The 12,661-nt window shown below is 41.4% G+C and overlaps 1 protein-coding gene across 2 annotated transcripts in view; it reads right to left on the bottom strand.

The window, feature by feature from the left end:
- LOC109973202 (venom phosphodiesterase 1) overlaps nucleotides 1–12,443 on the bottom strand; it is a 30,673-nt gene extending 18,230 nt beyond the window's left edge. Inside the window, exons 1-9 of one of the 2 annotated variants that reach the window (XM_020622608.1) lie at nucleotides 12,210–12,443; nucleotides 10,536–10,623; nucleotides 6,605–6,717; nucleotides 6,307–6,432; nucleotides 5,958–6,018; nucleotides 5,631–5,728; nucleotides 4,888–4,967; nucleotides 2,932–3,051; nucleotides 2,679–2,788 (exon numbers count right to left, since the gene is read on the bottom strand). In XM_020622608.1, the coding sequence (XP_020478264.1) occupies nucleotides 2,679–2,788; nucleotides 2,932–3,051; nucleotides 4,888–4,967; nucleotides 5,631–5,728; nucleotides 5,958–6,018; nucleotides 6,307–6,432; nucleotides 6,605–6,717; nucleotides 10,536–10,549 (722 nt within the window). In that variant the 5' untranslated portion in view covers nucleotides 10,550–10,623; nucleotides 12,210–12,443. Of the gene's footprint in view, nucleotides 1–2,678; nucleotides 2,789–2,931; nucleotides 3,052–4,887; nucleotides 4,968–5,630; nucleotides 5,729–5,957; nucleotides 6,019–6,306; nucleotides 6,433–6,604; nucleotides 6,718–10,535; nucleotides 10,624–10,714; nucleotides 11,153–12,209 lie in introns of those variants that run through there. The other variant, XM_020622609.1, reaches the window with a different exon arrangement.
- Between the last annotated feature and the right edge of the window lie 218 nt (nucleotides 12,444–12,661).

The following is a 12,661-nucleotide window of genomic DNA, read 5'->3' as shown; positions in this document are numbered from 1 at the left end:
GATTTAGAGAAAGCGTACGACAGAGTGCCGAGAGAGGAGCTATGGTACTGTATGAGGATGTCAGGAGTGGCAGAGAAGTACGTCAGAGTAGTTCAGGATATGTATGAGAGGAGTACGACAGTAGTGAGATGTGCTGTAGGTCAGACAGAGGAGTTCAAGGTGGAGGTGGGGCTACATCAAGGATCGGCTTTGAGTCCCTTCTTGTTTGCTATGGTGATGGACAGGTTGACAGATGAGGTCAGACAGGAATCTCCGTGGACAATGATGTTTGCGGATGACATTGTGATCTGTAGTGAGAGCAGAGAGCAGGTGGAGGAACACCTGGAAAGGTGGAGGTCTGCTCTGGAAAGAAGAGGAATGAAAGTCAGTCGTGCTAAGACAGAATACATGTGTATGAACGAGAGGGAGGGAAGTGGAACAGTGAGGTTACAGGGGGCTGAGGTCAAGAAGGTGCAGGAGCTTAAGTATTTGGGGTCAACAGTCCAGTGTGATGGGGAGTGTGGGAAAGAGGTGCCGTAGCTATAAACAAATACCTACGGTGCATTGCCTGCCTGCCTGTTTGAGAAGACAACTCTGGTAATTGGCGACTCCATAGTCTTTACTGTGAAGTTAGAGACACCTGCGGTCATAGTCAGATGTATTCCTGCAGCCAGAGCGGACGACATCGAGTCCTATCTGTAGCCAGTCTGAGGTCACTAAAATTAATGTTGAGTCGGTGTGTAACTTCACTAAAACAATGTCAGTTTTCTCTGGACCCATTCCCAGTCTGACCAGTGACGACAGGTGGTGTCCAGAAAACGATGTGGGCTTCATAGACAACTGGAAAACATTTTGAGGAAATGCAGAGTCGGCATCCATCCCACTTTGGATGGTGCAGCTCTCTTATCTAGAAACATGGACTAGTTTATTTTACAACCTGAATTATGACAACCCAGAGTTGAGACCAGAACACAGGGTCAGTCTTACACGCCTCTCTATGTCTCTGCACCCAACACTCCCAGTACCCCATAGAGACTGTCTGCCCCACGACCACCTAAATTATATAAATCAAAAATCAGCTCAATAGGAGTTATTCATAAGAACCTAATTAAAATTAAGACTACTCCTCTTATAGAATGAAATATCACATAGATTTATTGTGTCTTATTGAAACCTGGTTACAGCAGGAAGAACATGTCAGCCTAAATGAATCCACCCCACCTAGTCACAGTAACTGTCACAGGCCGAGGTGGAGGTGTGGCAGCCATCTTCCACTCAAGCCCATTAATTAGCCCTGGACCTAAACATAGTTATAACTTGTTTGAAAGCCTCATCCCAAGTCTCACACCCAAACTGGAAAACTCAAAAACCAGTTCTGTTTGTTATTGTTTACTGTCCACCTGCTCCTTATTCAGAATTTTTAAGTGAATTCTCAGACTTTGTCTGATTTAGTGTTTAGTACAGTGACCCTGAGCCTTCCCTTAGTTATGCTGCTATAGGCCTGGGCTGCTGGGGCCCCATGATGCTCTGAGTGTCTCTCCTCTCTCTCCATCTACTGTATCTATATGCCACCACTAAGCATCACTAACTGTGTGTCTCCTCTCTCCCTGTACCTTTCTGCAGGTTGCCCTGGTTCTGGAGCTCTATGTTTCTGATAAGCAGTCACCGGTCACATCGACCTGCCCAGTGTTTCATTGTCTATAATGATAATAATAGTAAATTCTAGACCTGACTTTGTAGGGTGTCCTGAGATTACTTTTGTTATTTGGTGCTATACAAATAAAGTTGAATTGAATTGAATTAAATTGAATCAAAAAATTCAGTCTGAGCTCTTTGCACTCTGGATAATGAGTCTTCATTGATTGTGGAGCTATAGTACAGCATAGACAAAGAGGAAACACACCTGACCTGAGCAGCCACCTTGATACTGCAGCAGCAGCTCAACTTGTAGCATTACTGCAGCAACTCTGCAAAATTTGTTGCTATACTGACATTGACACATCAGCTTCTGTAACCACTGTCATTCCATTCTGGATCAGCCTGACCTGCCTCTAGTATTGTCTCTCTCCTTCTGCTGTGTGTCTGTCTGTTTGACTGTAGGAGTGGAGACTGGTGTGTTGGAGCTGGAGCAGCACTGCACCAGCTGCATCTCATTCCATTATCAAGAAGCCACTTATACTGTGCTCTGTTGCAACCACACTGCTGCATCATGGTTCTGGCCAACTGTTTAAACCTGCTGCCAGTTTCCCCAGTCTTCTTCTGGTTCTCTGTATGCTACAGCCTCATCAGCTCTGATTCCACTACTGACTAGACCAGCCGTCTGAACCAATCAGTGAACTTCAGCCTGCATCTCAGCTACCATCTCAGGTTCTCATCTCCTGTTAGAACATCCATCACTCCGCTTCTGCCTTAGGCCACCAGCCCATTAACTTTCTCAGACCCTTTACCCTTTAACTCCCCTAGTTTCACTTTCTTCCTGCCCCCTGGTCTGTGCCTGCATCTGGCTTTACCTGGGTCCACCTCACTAGCTGTAATTCTAAAGAAATAAGTACAAGCCCCTGACTAATGTATACTGTGTGGGAGATTGACTGACTGTGGTTTGGTGATGGTGCACAATTAGGGCTGTAGACATATGTGATACCTCAAAACCCACATTCATTCACTAGCATGTTTTTGAAAAAAATAAATCACAGTCTTACCCGTTGTAATGTTTAAAGATGTTGGGAAAACTACCGTTGATTTTGACATCTGATCCTGGCCAGAAAAAGGTGCCAGACTTCAGTCCCTGGTACTTTGCTGTGTGCCAGACCTGCACACACAAACAGGACATATGATCACTTTACTATGGGTCACACAGACGTGCATAGAACTGCTTGAAATTCTGTTATTTCATTTCCTTTGCCCTTGTTGAAGCTCATTTAATTTCCATGTATCAAACCCAGCAGGACTCACAGGCTGACCAAGGTACCAGTCAGGGTTCTCTTTCTCTGGACTGGACAGACTGAAGGTGGTGTCAAACACTGGGTCATACATAGTGTTGTCAATCAAACCATTGGACTCTGGATAGAGACCCTGAGAGGAGAGGAGAGAAGTATGTGTGACAGTTATTTACTGTAGACAGAAACCAATTGTCTATGAAATAAGTCAGTGAAAGTGCAAGAGATGACTCAGGATGGATATATCAGTGTTGATTCATCTCACATAAGCACCTTGGATTTATCAGTACTAACTGAAATTACGCTGATACTTGAATAAATCAATGAATGAATGAGTGAGCCATGTGTCTGTCATAGGACACTTGCATACTTGCTAGATAAGCAATACCGCCTGCCACAGCTTGTGTGTGTATTAAAAAAAGCAAAGGGTCAAAAGATGTTTCGCACTGGGTGTAAACCTTGTCTGTACTGTAGCTGCTATTGTCTCACTTCCGATAAAACTGCTTTATCTTGTCTTGCTCAGCCTAAAACAGCTGCCAAAATGAGCTCTGAAATAGCTCCAGAACCACATTTCAACACAAACACTATGTTTCACTAGAATGCCTTTTGGTTCAGTGTCATGACTGATGTGTTGCATCAAAGCAACAAGACTGCAGCTCTGTGCGTTAACATGCTAACAGCAGCAATCAAACATGCTAAAAGTTCACAGCTGTAAAGTTTTCCATGTTAGAAAATGTATGATCAAAACTGATAGGAGTGTCACTAGATTTCCTGAGAATTGGCCAAAGTACTGAACAAACCTGAACCTGATATTGGCTCAAGATGGAAATTTGAGTAATTTCATCCTAAACCAGAAATATCAAATGGTGGGTTTAGAGAAAAGTCATGGGATCACAAAAATCAAATCAAACATTTATTTATATGGCTCTTTAAAACAGCACCTCATTGACCAAAGTACTTTACACAAATAAAATAAAGGAAGCAGAGCTAAAACATGTCAAATCTGAAGAAAATAATAATAAAAGCAAACACTGGTAAAAGTATCAAACTCCATTAGTTGTCAGAAGCCCTAGAAAATAAGTCTTAAGCAAAGATTTGTGTAACAGATCTAACAAGCAAGACCTTGGTACCTCTAGTAAATACTGTACATACTCAGTGATCTAAGAGATCTAACTGGTGTGTGTGTGTGTGTGCCATCATATGAGATCACTGAGGTACTGAGGTGCCAGGCTATTTAAAGCCTTGAGAACTAAAATCAGCAACTTGAACTCAATTCTAAAGCAAAACTGGAAGCCAGTGAAGGGAGGCCTCTATAGGGTTTATACCCTCATCGTCAAAATGTGAGCAGCACCATTCTGGAAAGAGGAAATCGCCTGACTCCAGAGTACAGCAAATTACAGTCGTCAAGCCTAGAGCTGACAATTATAGCAATTTAAAAGTCATTTAGAGAAAAAAGAGACTTCACTTTATTCAGAAATCACATTTGGAAAAAACACAAATGAGCTAATCTCTTTATCAAACATCACCCCAAGATCTTTCACTACAGGTTTCGTCAATGATGCTATAGGTCCTGAGTGGTTAGGATTCATCCTGGACCATCTGACAGACTGATGTCGCATTTTCTAAAGCCACACTGCTAACATGGCTAAAAAAGAGCATCCTTTAGGGTGTGGGAACACAAAAGCAGCAACACAAATCAGAGTGGCGGCTCTGCACAAGAAAATCTGTAACAACAGTTAAAGCTTTTACCTGCAGTCTGAAATGAACAGCAGTATGTCTGCTTATAAGGTAAGAGGCCAGGGAGTGTTCTTGAAAACGTGAAACTCGCCAAAGAGTGGGAGTTTTCAACAAGAGCTGCTACATATCGTAAGTGTGAAATATGCATACAAGCATGTCCACTGTACATGGTCTGTTTCTGCATATGTGTATGACTGCATGCATGTGCAGTAGGGTGGCTGTCTGGTGTCTTTACCGTAACAATAGTGTAGTGATTGGGGAAAGTCTTGCTGGGAAATGCTGCCTGCATGTACGGAGCTGAGGTTCCACACTTCTCTGTGATGTAGAGGACATGATACAAACCAGATTAGGGAGCACTGTGCTGGAAAACATTGCATCCAATAAAGGCTTCTTCACAGTGACAGTGTGAGTATCACTGCCCTGCATGCAGCTACGTAAATTCATAAGGGTGACTCACAGTAAACACACACACGCTTTTGAATCCTCATCAAAAATAGTACAAATTGTATTTAATGGACCACACATTTAAATGGATGGTGTTTAGAAAACAGTCGACAGAAATATGTAACCATAAATGCTGTGTAAAGCGCAAAGTCCAGATCTCACCTGCGTTAATAGAATTCACAGTTCAAACACAGTTGGACTTGTTTGGTCTTCAAGAGGTTTTGTTCTCTCATCCAAAAAAGCTTCATTAGTTTATAAATATCTCAAAGTGTTTGTCAGGAAATCAAAATATTATCATTTCACTTGGAATCACTCACAAGCAGTACAAAAGGCAAGGAATCTGTGTGCGTGTGTAAGATGGGGGGGCGGGGGCAAATTTATTTCTTTTTCCTTCTTTAATGAACCCCGGGGTTTCTCAAAGTGAACGGCTGTGTTAGAAATCTACCATATGTGCATAAGAGCAACTAGTATCTCATCTTTTTGGCCCTCAGGGAATCAAGATGGGCAAGCAAGCTTAATGAGGTGAACACTAACTCAGTTTGTTCAGCACAGGGACAAGAGTGCTCCACGTCTGCAGGTACTCAGCTCTCAGTCCGTCCAGAGAGATGAGGAGCAGCGGCTGCTGCTTAAAGCTATGACAAAAAGCATTAATCCAGGTAGAGAACAGACATGTACAGACAGATATAGAAGCAGAGTTTAGCTAGAGTTACTGCATTTAAAACAACAAGATGAATGATGGAGTCGACACACACCAACTGTGAAATGTAGATAGCTGTGTCTTCTACCACAAATTATTATAATCATTTGGCAAAACTGGGAACTTCATGTTATTTTACATGTCATCATTTGAAAATAGCTGACCTTGCTGGACATGTGGGGGCTGACAGGTCCTCACACTCCTCCTCCACCCACTGTCTCTCTCCTACAGCAGGGTGGAGAACATCAGTGATAGAGTTAGTTTCAAGATATAAATGTGCACAGACAAACATGTACATCACATGATGTCTAGGTCAGTTTTTTGTATTCTCATTTCAATCATTCAGAGGGACTTCAGGATGATATCTCACCTCCAGCAAAAAGTTTTTGGTCTAAAAGATTTTAAAAGCTTTTGTGGACACAGTCAGAGCAAGTGCCAGACATTAAATGTGCATCAATGGAAAAAAAGCCCTTACTTAACCACATCTTGCTTGAGATTTCTTTAAATTCTCACCGTGGCACACATGTTTGTAGTTTGTGCAGCAGTCTCCTGCAGCGACACAGTCATCGGAGCAGTGGCATTTGCTCTGCGTCAGCCTCTTCTCTCCACAGCGTAGCTTTGTGCATCCCCACTGCTCAGCTGAAACAAACAATTATCCCACCGAATATGAAAAGACACAGATGGAATAATATGACAGTATAATAACATGAGAGGTGATTGCTACATCTGCTTGTCTCCAGATCACTGCATTGGAGACGACCATTGTTACAGAAACTAAACTGAAGGGCAGAGGTCAGAAACAGTGTCGTACTTGGGGTGGTGCAGATGGCATGGTAGTCGTAGCAGCAGCTGTTACTGGTAATACAGTTCTCGTCACATCTGCAGCCGGGGATCTCGCTGTCATAGGGCTCGTAGCACCGATATCTGCAGGATGTGTGAGGGATAAATGCAACAGATATGGTGTTACAATGGCCATTATATTCCTGTCCACACTCTCCCTATACTTTGTGCTATATTAGCTCTACCTAGCAGTTAGCATGCTAGCTACTGCTAGCCTGTAGGGATCTACTTCAGTCACGCTCCAGGACACACTCAAATGTGGTTAAGTGAGACATCACCTGTCAAATCTACTATTGTTCTTATTGGTCAGCAAAGAATAAAGCTTGTATTCAGTTTTTTTCCTTCTAATTGTCCAGAAATCCCACAAGAAGACCCAAAGTGTTAGTTCAGCTCTCAGTGGTTTCTAACTTCTCTACCCTGTCTGTGGCTCTCCAAGCCCAGTGGCTAAGACAAAAGTCTTTAAAAACATGGATTCACATTTAATTTACTGCAGGCAGCACACTTTACTTAAACAGAAGAAAATAGTGCCTTGCTGGGGACTATTTTCAGTGGTGGATTAATCCACATTTGGCCTCAATAATGAATATTTGGGAATATAGTGGAAATGTGTGTCCAGTGGTGCTATATTAAAGTTGTCATACTATAAACACATGGTGTTAAACCAGTCTAAATCCAGTGATGCAGAAGAGAGTATTTCCCTCCCCTGGGTATTGGTGGCCTGCGGGACATTCTGATACTGTCAACTTGGGCTTGGTTATTTGTCTGAAGTTGCTGTTTGTTTAATTTATGACTGAAGGGGAGACACACTGACTCACAGCAGTTGCTGTCAGGTTAGTCAACACCACTTATCACCAAACATGTTTGTGTAACTGAGCTCAGTAACAGCCCAACCTATACCAAAGAACATAAGCCCTGATTTTCTCAGCAACCGTTTTGATCTTGTAATGGTAATAATTTATTGTTACATACAGTATATATAGATGCTAAAGTTTTATTAAATGTGTAATGCGCTCTGAAGATTTTATTTTTTATATACTGTAACCTACTTCATCATCATGACATTCTGACAACTTAGATGTATTAAAAATGTATAAAACACTGAATAAAGGAACTTGAATATTCTTTAAATATTACAACTCTTTTTATGAAATACTGTCATCTTTCACAAAACTGCAGCTCTATGACTTTTTCTCAGAATAATGATTATTTTATCTAAATACAAGGATTTTAAAATACGTTTTATGGTTATAGCTTCACTTGGACATTAATACATTTTTGCAAAACATTTATTTTTATATAGATTTAAGGTTGCCCAAATAGCTCAGACTATTTTTAGAGTTATTAAAACCCTCGCAATATTTTGATTTTTCTTTAACTAAAATTTCAGACATTCAAAATCATAAGAATCACTTGAGTTATTGTTTCTCCCTCTGTGGGGGAAGTCAGAGCCTTTCACTGTATGTGCGCCTGTCATACGAGAAATGCTCATATAGTCACATTTCAAGTCAAACAACTCGTGATGTGAAGAGAGATTCTCATGTGTCACAAGGTGTGACTCACTACAGAAGGAAGCAATAACACTATTCAAGATGATAAAGCAGGTCTTGTAAACTCTGACATACAGAATATGACACAGTATATTGGCAAGAAGTAGAAAATTTAAGTTTCCCAAAATTTAAGGGACAGCATGACCATGAGATCCATCACACATGAAACGCCAGCCCAGTTTCACATGAAAATAGCATCACTGGTCCACAGCGTAAAATGTAGTAATGTCACAATAAGAACTGTAAAACTGTGACATGCCAGTGGTCTTCATATTGCAGCCCAATGGCTGCCTTGGTGTTATTGTTCTTGGAGTTTTAAGGTGTTTGTCAAACAAAAAAACGGTGCCTTACCACCACCAACTGGACTGGAGTGTGGATCTGCAAGCTAACATTTAGTGGCCATTAAAGTCTAATGTTTATGAAGCATAGAAAATTAGAAGCACTTGGGACAACCAGAGACTGTGTCCCCTGTGTGCTGTTGTACCTTTTATTGACAGTTTTTTAACTGAACCCAGGGGCTTTCCTTAACCATGCAGTTAATCTCATCCCAATGTTTAGAAAACCAGATAAGGACTAGGCATGCAGCAAGTGAAACATTAATCAGCTTTGACGCAGGACATACGAATGTAAAAAAAAGAGGGGGCTTATCTTTGAGGCCTGTGCTTAGAAGAGCAAAGAAATGCCTATCTGAATCTTGCCACTTGTTGAGTCTTCCAGAAATGTAGCACGATGTCACTTTCAGCTTTTCCCATTAGGGGTCACCACAGTGAATTGCCACACTGACGACTTGCATGTTGACATTTGGTGCACATTTTATGCTGAATGCTCTTCCTGATGAAACCCTGACTTGAACCCAGGCTGTAGCAAGAGTGCTGTGCCTTAACCATTACCCTACCAGGGACAGCTCAGAAACGGAGCACAACGCAGAGCCAAAACTTCAGGCCTTATGTGGAAACAGGAGGCCAGGACCTCACTTGACTCACAACTGCTAATCAAAGCACATGGACTGAAACAACCCACTAAGCATCACATTTTTCCGTGTGATGTGTTTTTCACGATTGCTTAGTAAACCTCTGAACACAAACGGCTGACGCTGAACCAAACACTTCTCCTCTCTCCTACTGTGGCACATGATGGTGTCAAGGTTTTTCCAACTTACAAAAGTATGTGAGAATGACCCATGACACTGTCATCTCTAACGAATGTTGATCTTCAGGAAATTTGAGAAGGCTACTCAAATAGCGTTTTGTTTGCCGCTCAGCAGAACAAAACAAAGTTAAGGATCAAATGTTTGTGGCTATTTGTGACAACAATAGAAAATAGGTGTTTTCCTTGGTTAAGACACTTTGGGAAGTTTAGTGATTAATACAATACGGCTCATTTGTTACATCTAGTGGCAGCATTATGAAACCACTACATCTCAAAACAAATCCATCCATCGTGTATACATCTGAACAGGGTAGCTGGGGGTAGGGGTCGGAACCAGTCCCAGCTCACACTGGGTGAGAGGAGGGGTCCACCCTCACAGGGCTCAAATCAAATCAAATCAAATTTATTTATATAGCACTTTAAAAACAACATCCAGCTGACCAAAGTACTTTACACAGGCAGAATAAAATCATGATAAATAACTAAAATAAAATAGATTCAATGCAAAAATAAAACAGGGCTGACATGTAGACAAACAACCACACTCACTCCCACACTCACGGGCAATTTAGAGTCACCAGTCAACCTAAGCTGCATGTCTTTGGACTGTGTGAGGAAGCCGGAGTACTCGGAGAGAACCCAGACAGACACAGGGAGAACAAGCACACTCCACACAAGAAGGCTCCGAGTTGGCCGGGGCTTGAACCCAGAACCTTCTTAACCACTGTCCACCATGCCACCCTGCAAAAGAAATCCCATCTTTTGTTGCCTTATGTTTTCAGGCTGTCCTCGTATCTGTTTGTCCCATATTTGGTGTCAGTTTGTCTTGAGTCTCGCTAGATGCTCAAGGCTGAAATAAGACAGAGTAGCTTTAAACTGATTTGTAAACAATTTTCATGTTAATTTCTTGGGCATGAAACTCTCCATCATCACGCATCCTCAGAGAGAGCACATATTTAATTTGGCCACTTCAGAAATAGAACCCACATCTTGGCCGGCTGGCCAAGTATGAAAAGGGGCACATAGGCAAAGCACATGGCAAACAAATGTTGCAGTCAACATTAAGTGTTGCTGTGAAATTAGTCTAAACAAGACTGTTTGAGGACAGGAAAAACTGTTTACCTCCGCTCAATAAAAAGGTTTGTGAAGTATGTGAGTGTGCAGAGACATACTGTATATGTGTTCATGTTGTGTGTCTGACAACACCTTTGTTTTGGCATTTCTGCAAGTCAAGTCCAAGACCAAGTCCGAGACCAAGAATTATGGTTACAATCGACACAGCCAAGATGCCGATCTGTTGCACAAAAACAAAAACAGCACACACACAAAAACAGATTTTTATGTGCAGATTAAAGTGTGATGTGAAGCTGTCAGTAAATTCTTACCTTACAAGATGAGACAGGTTTGATAACCAAACACACCCTCTTTTCTCTCTGAGGCGCAGCCAACAGTGTTTGTGCACCACACACACAAACAACCAAAGGAACAGAAATTTCCAGTGGAGACACAGTGGTGTCCCCTGGCAGCCACAATAATTACAGTAAGAATAGTACATGACCTGTGCCAGTGGAATGCAGCCTGCCTGCAACATCTTTCACATAACTGTGCAGTCAGAACATGTCACTGCTAGTTTCTGTTGCTCTTATAACCAATAAATGGTGGTTATTTTGAAGGTGTAGTGTTGATCTAAGTCCATCTCTAGCTGATCAAGCGCAACAAAACTATTTACAGTGTGGCCACAAAGGAATGGCTGTTGCATATTTGTTCAGTATTATTCATTTTACAACTGTCCTACACATTTCTCTGTCTGATATGTGATTTAAGGCTAAGCTGTACATTTGCCTAAATTATTGGACTGTGAAAGGCTTTGATTTTGATTAAATAACTTTATCCACTAAATATCTGTTTCCACTGACCAAAGTAAGATCAGATTATTTTCACATGTTTGTTACCAAGATGTTTTTCATAAAAGTCTTTCAAAAGACAACTTAGCGATTGGTCTGAAATCTTAGCTCAATAATTGATAACTGTCCCGCATTTTGGTGTTGGTTGCTGAACTGCATTGCAGGCATCCAGTGTCTTCTGAACAAATCAAATAAGCAGCAGCTTTCAAAAATGCTGCAAATGTGCATGATGAGAATTGTTCCGCAGTGCAGGCTGTGTAATCATTTGTTAAAAATTAGTTTAGAAACTTTGTGTGTTAGGTACTAGGGTGCAGGCTCTGCTGCAAAAAGTGTTGTTACTCTTTAAGGTACAGGACTGTATATGGTAACAAAAAAAGTTAGATTTTCAGAATCAGAATCAGCTTTAGTGGCCAGGTGTGTTGGACACACAAGGAATTTGCAATGTGCATGTGCATGGCCTTATGTATGTAAGGCAGTAGTAACTAAGTGCACACAGTCCGGATTTGACAGACTGCTATCAACATGATTTTTTGCATTAATGTGGCAAAGTTCCTTAATTTGTGCATCAACAGTTTCGCTACTGATTTTCCAGAAAATGTATTGTATATAACAATACACCCTATTGTGATATCAAGCTGTATATATAGATCTGGCTAAAGAGAGACCTGTCTGCCATCTTTTCTGGGAGGAATTTATAACATCCCCTCTGACTTATTAAAAATAAGTTACATCCAGCTGCAAACACCAATTATTATGCAGCATTAACTGAAGGGCCTTCTGGGTTTACTAAACCCAGATTAAGATGAGGAGCAGGAGCTCCTGATTAAAGAGCAGCGTCCTCAGCGAAATGTCTAAAGATGAATAAAAATCCACCTACCGGGGCATATCCTGTATTCTGCAGTATTTTATTCAGCATCAAACACATGTAAACGTCTCTGACTCTGCATCAAAACTCACCACGAGAATCGATACTCACAATGATCTTCTTCTTTTTCAGAAACTCCTTCATGGCTGCCATGGAGAGAGAGGTCGCACACTCACTGCACACGGACAACGGTCAGAAAGGGAAACACGCTATTCTACAGATGAATAAATTGATATACCACGGCAGTGACCTCTGGACCAAGAGTGAGCAGTGGATAAGTAAATGACTGCCAGAAGTAGGAAATAAACTCTTGTTTGTGTTCTGAGCCTGTTGTGAAGTCCCAGACTCCTTCTCGAGTCCAGATAGTGGAAAGAATTTCAGTCACACACATTCTTTATTATGCAGCTGGAATTTATCATTAGTTCCCCAAAAATAACTCCCCTGCATCAGAGCTGTTCCAAGCACAATTCCTTAATACCAAAGTACATTCTGTGATTAAGTGAGCACACACACTGCTGAATTGAAGGTTACATTTCTTATTAGTACATTTATATAAAACAGTG

The sequence above is a fragment of the Monopterus albus genome, unplaced genomic scaffold (assembly GCF_001952655.1).
Source record: "Monopterus albus unplaced genomic scaffold, M_albus_1.0 scaffold283.1, whole genome shotgun sequence".
Taxonomy (NCBI): domain Eukaryota; kingdom Metazoa; phylum Chordata; class Actinopteri; order Synbranchiformes; family Synbranchidae; genus Monopterus; species Monopterus albus.
The sequence above is the reverse complement of the archived record's forward strand: the minus strand, read 5'-3'. Positions and strand labels throughout refer to the sequence as shown.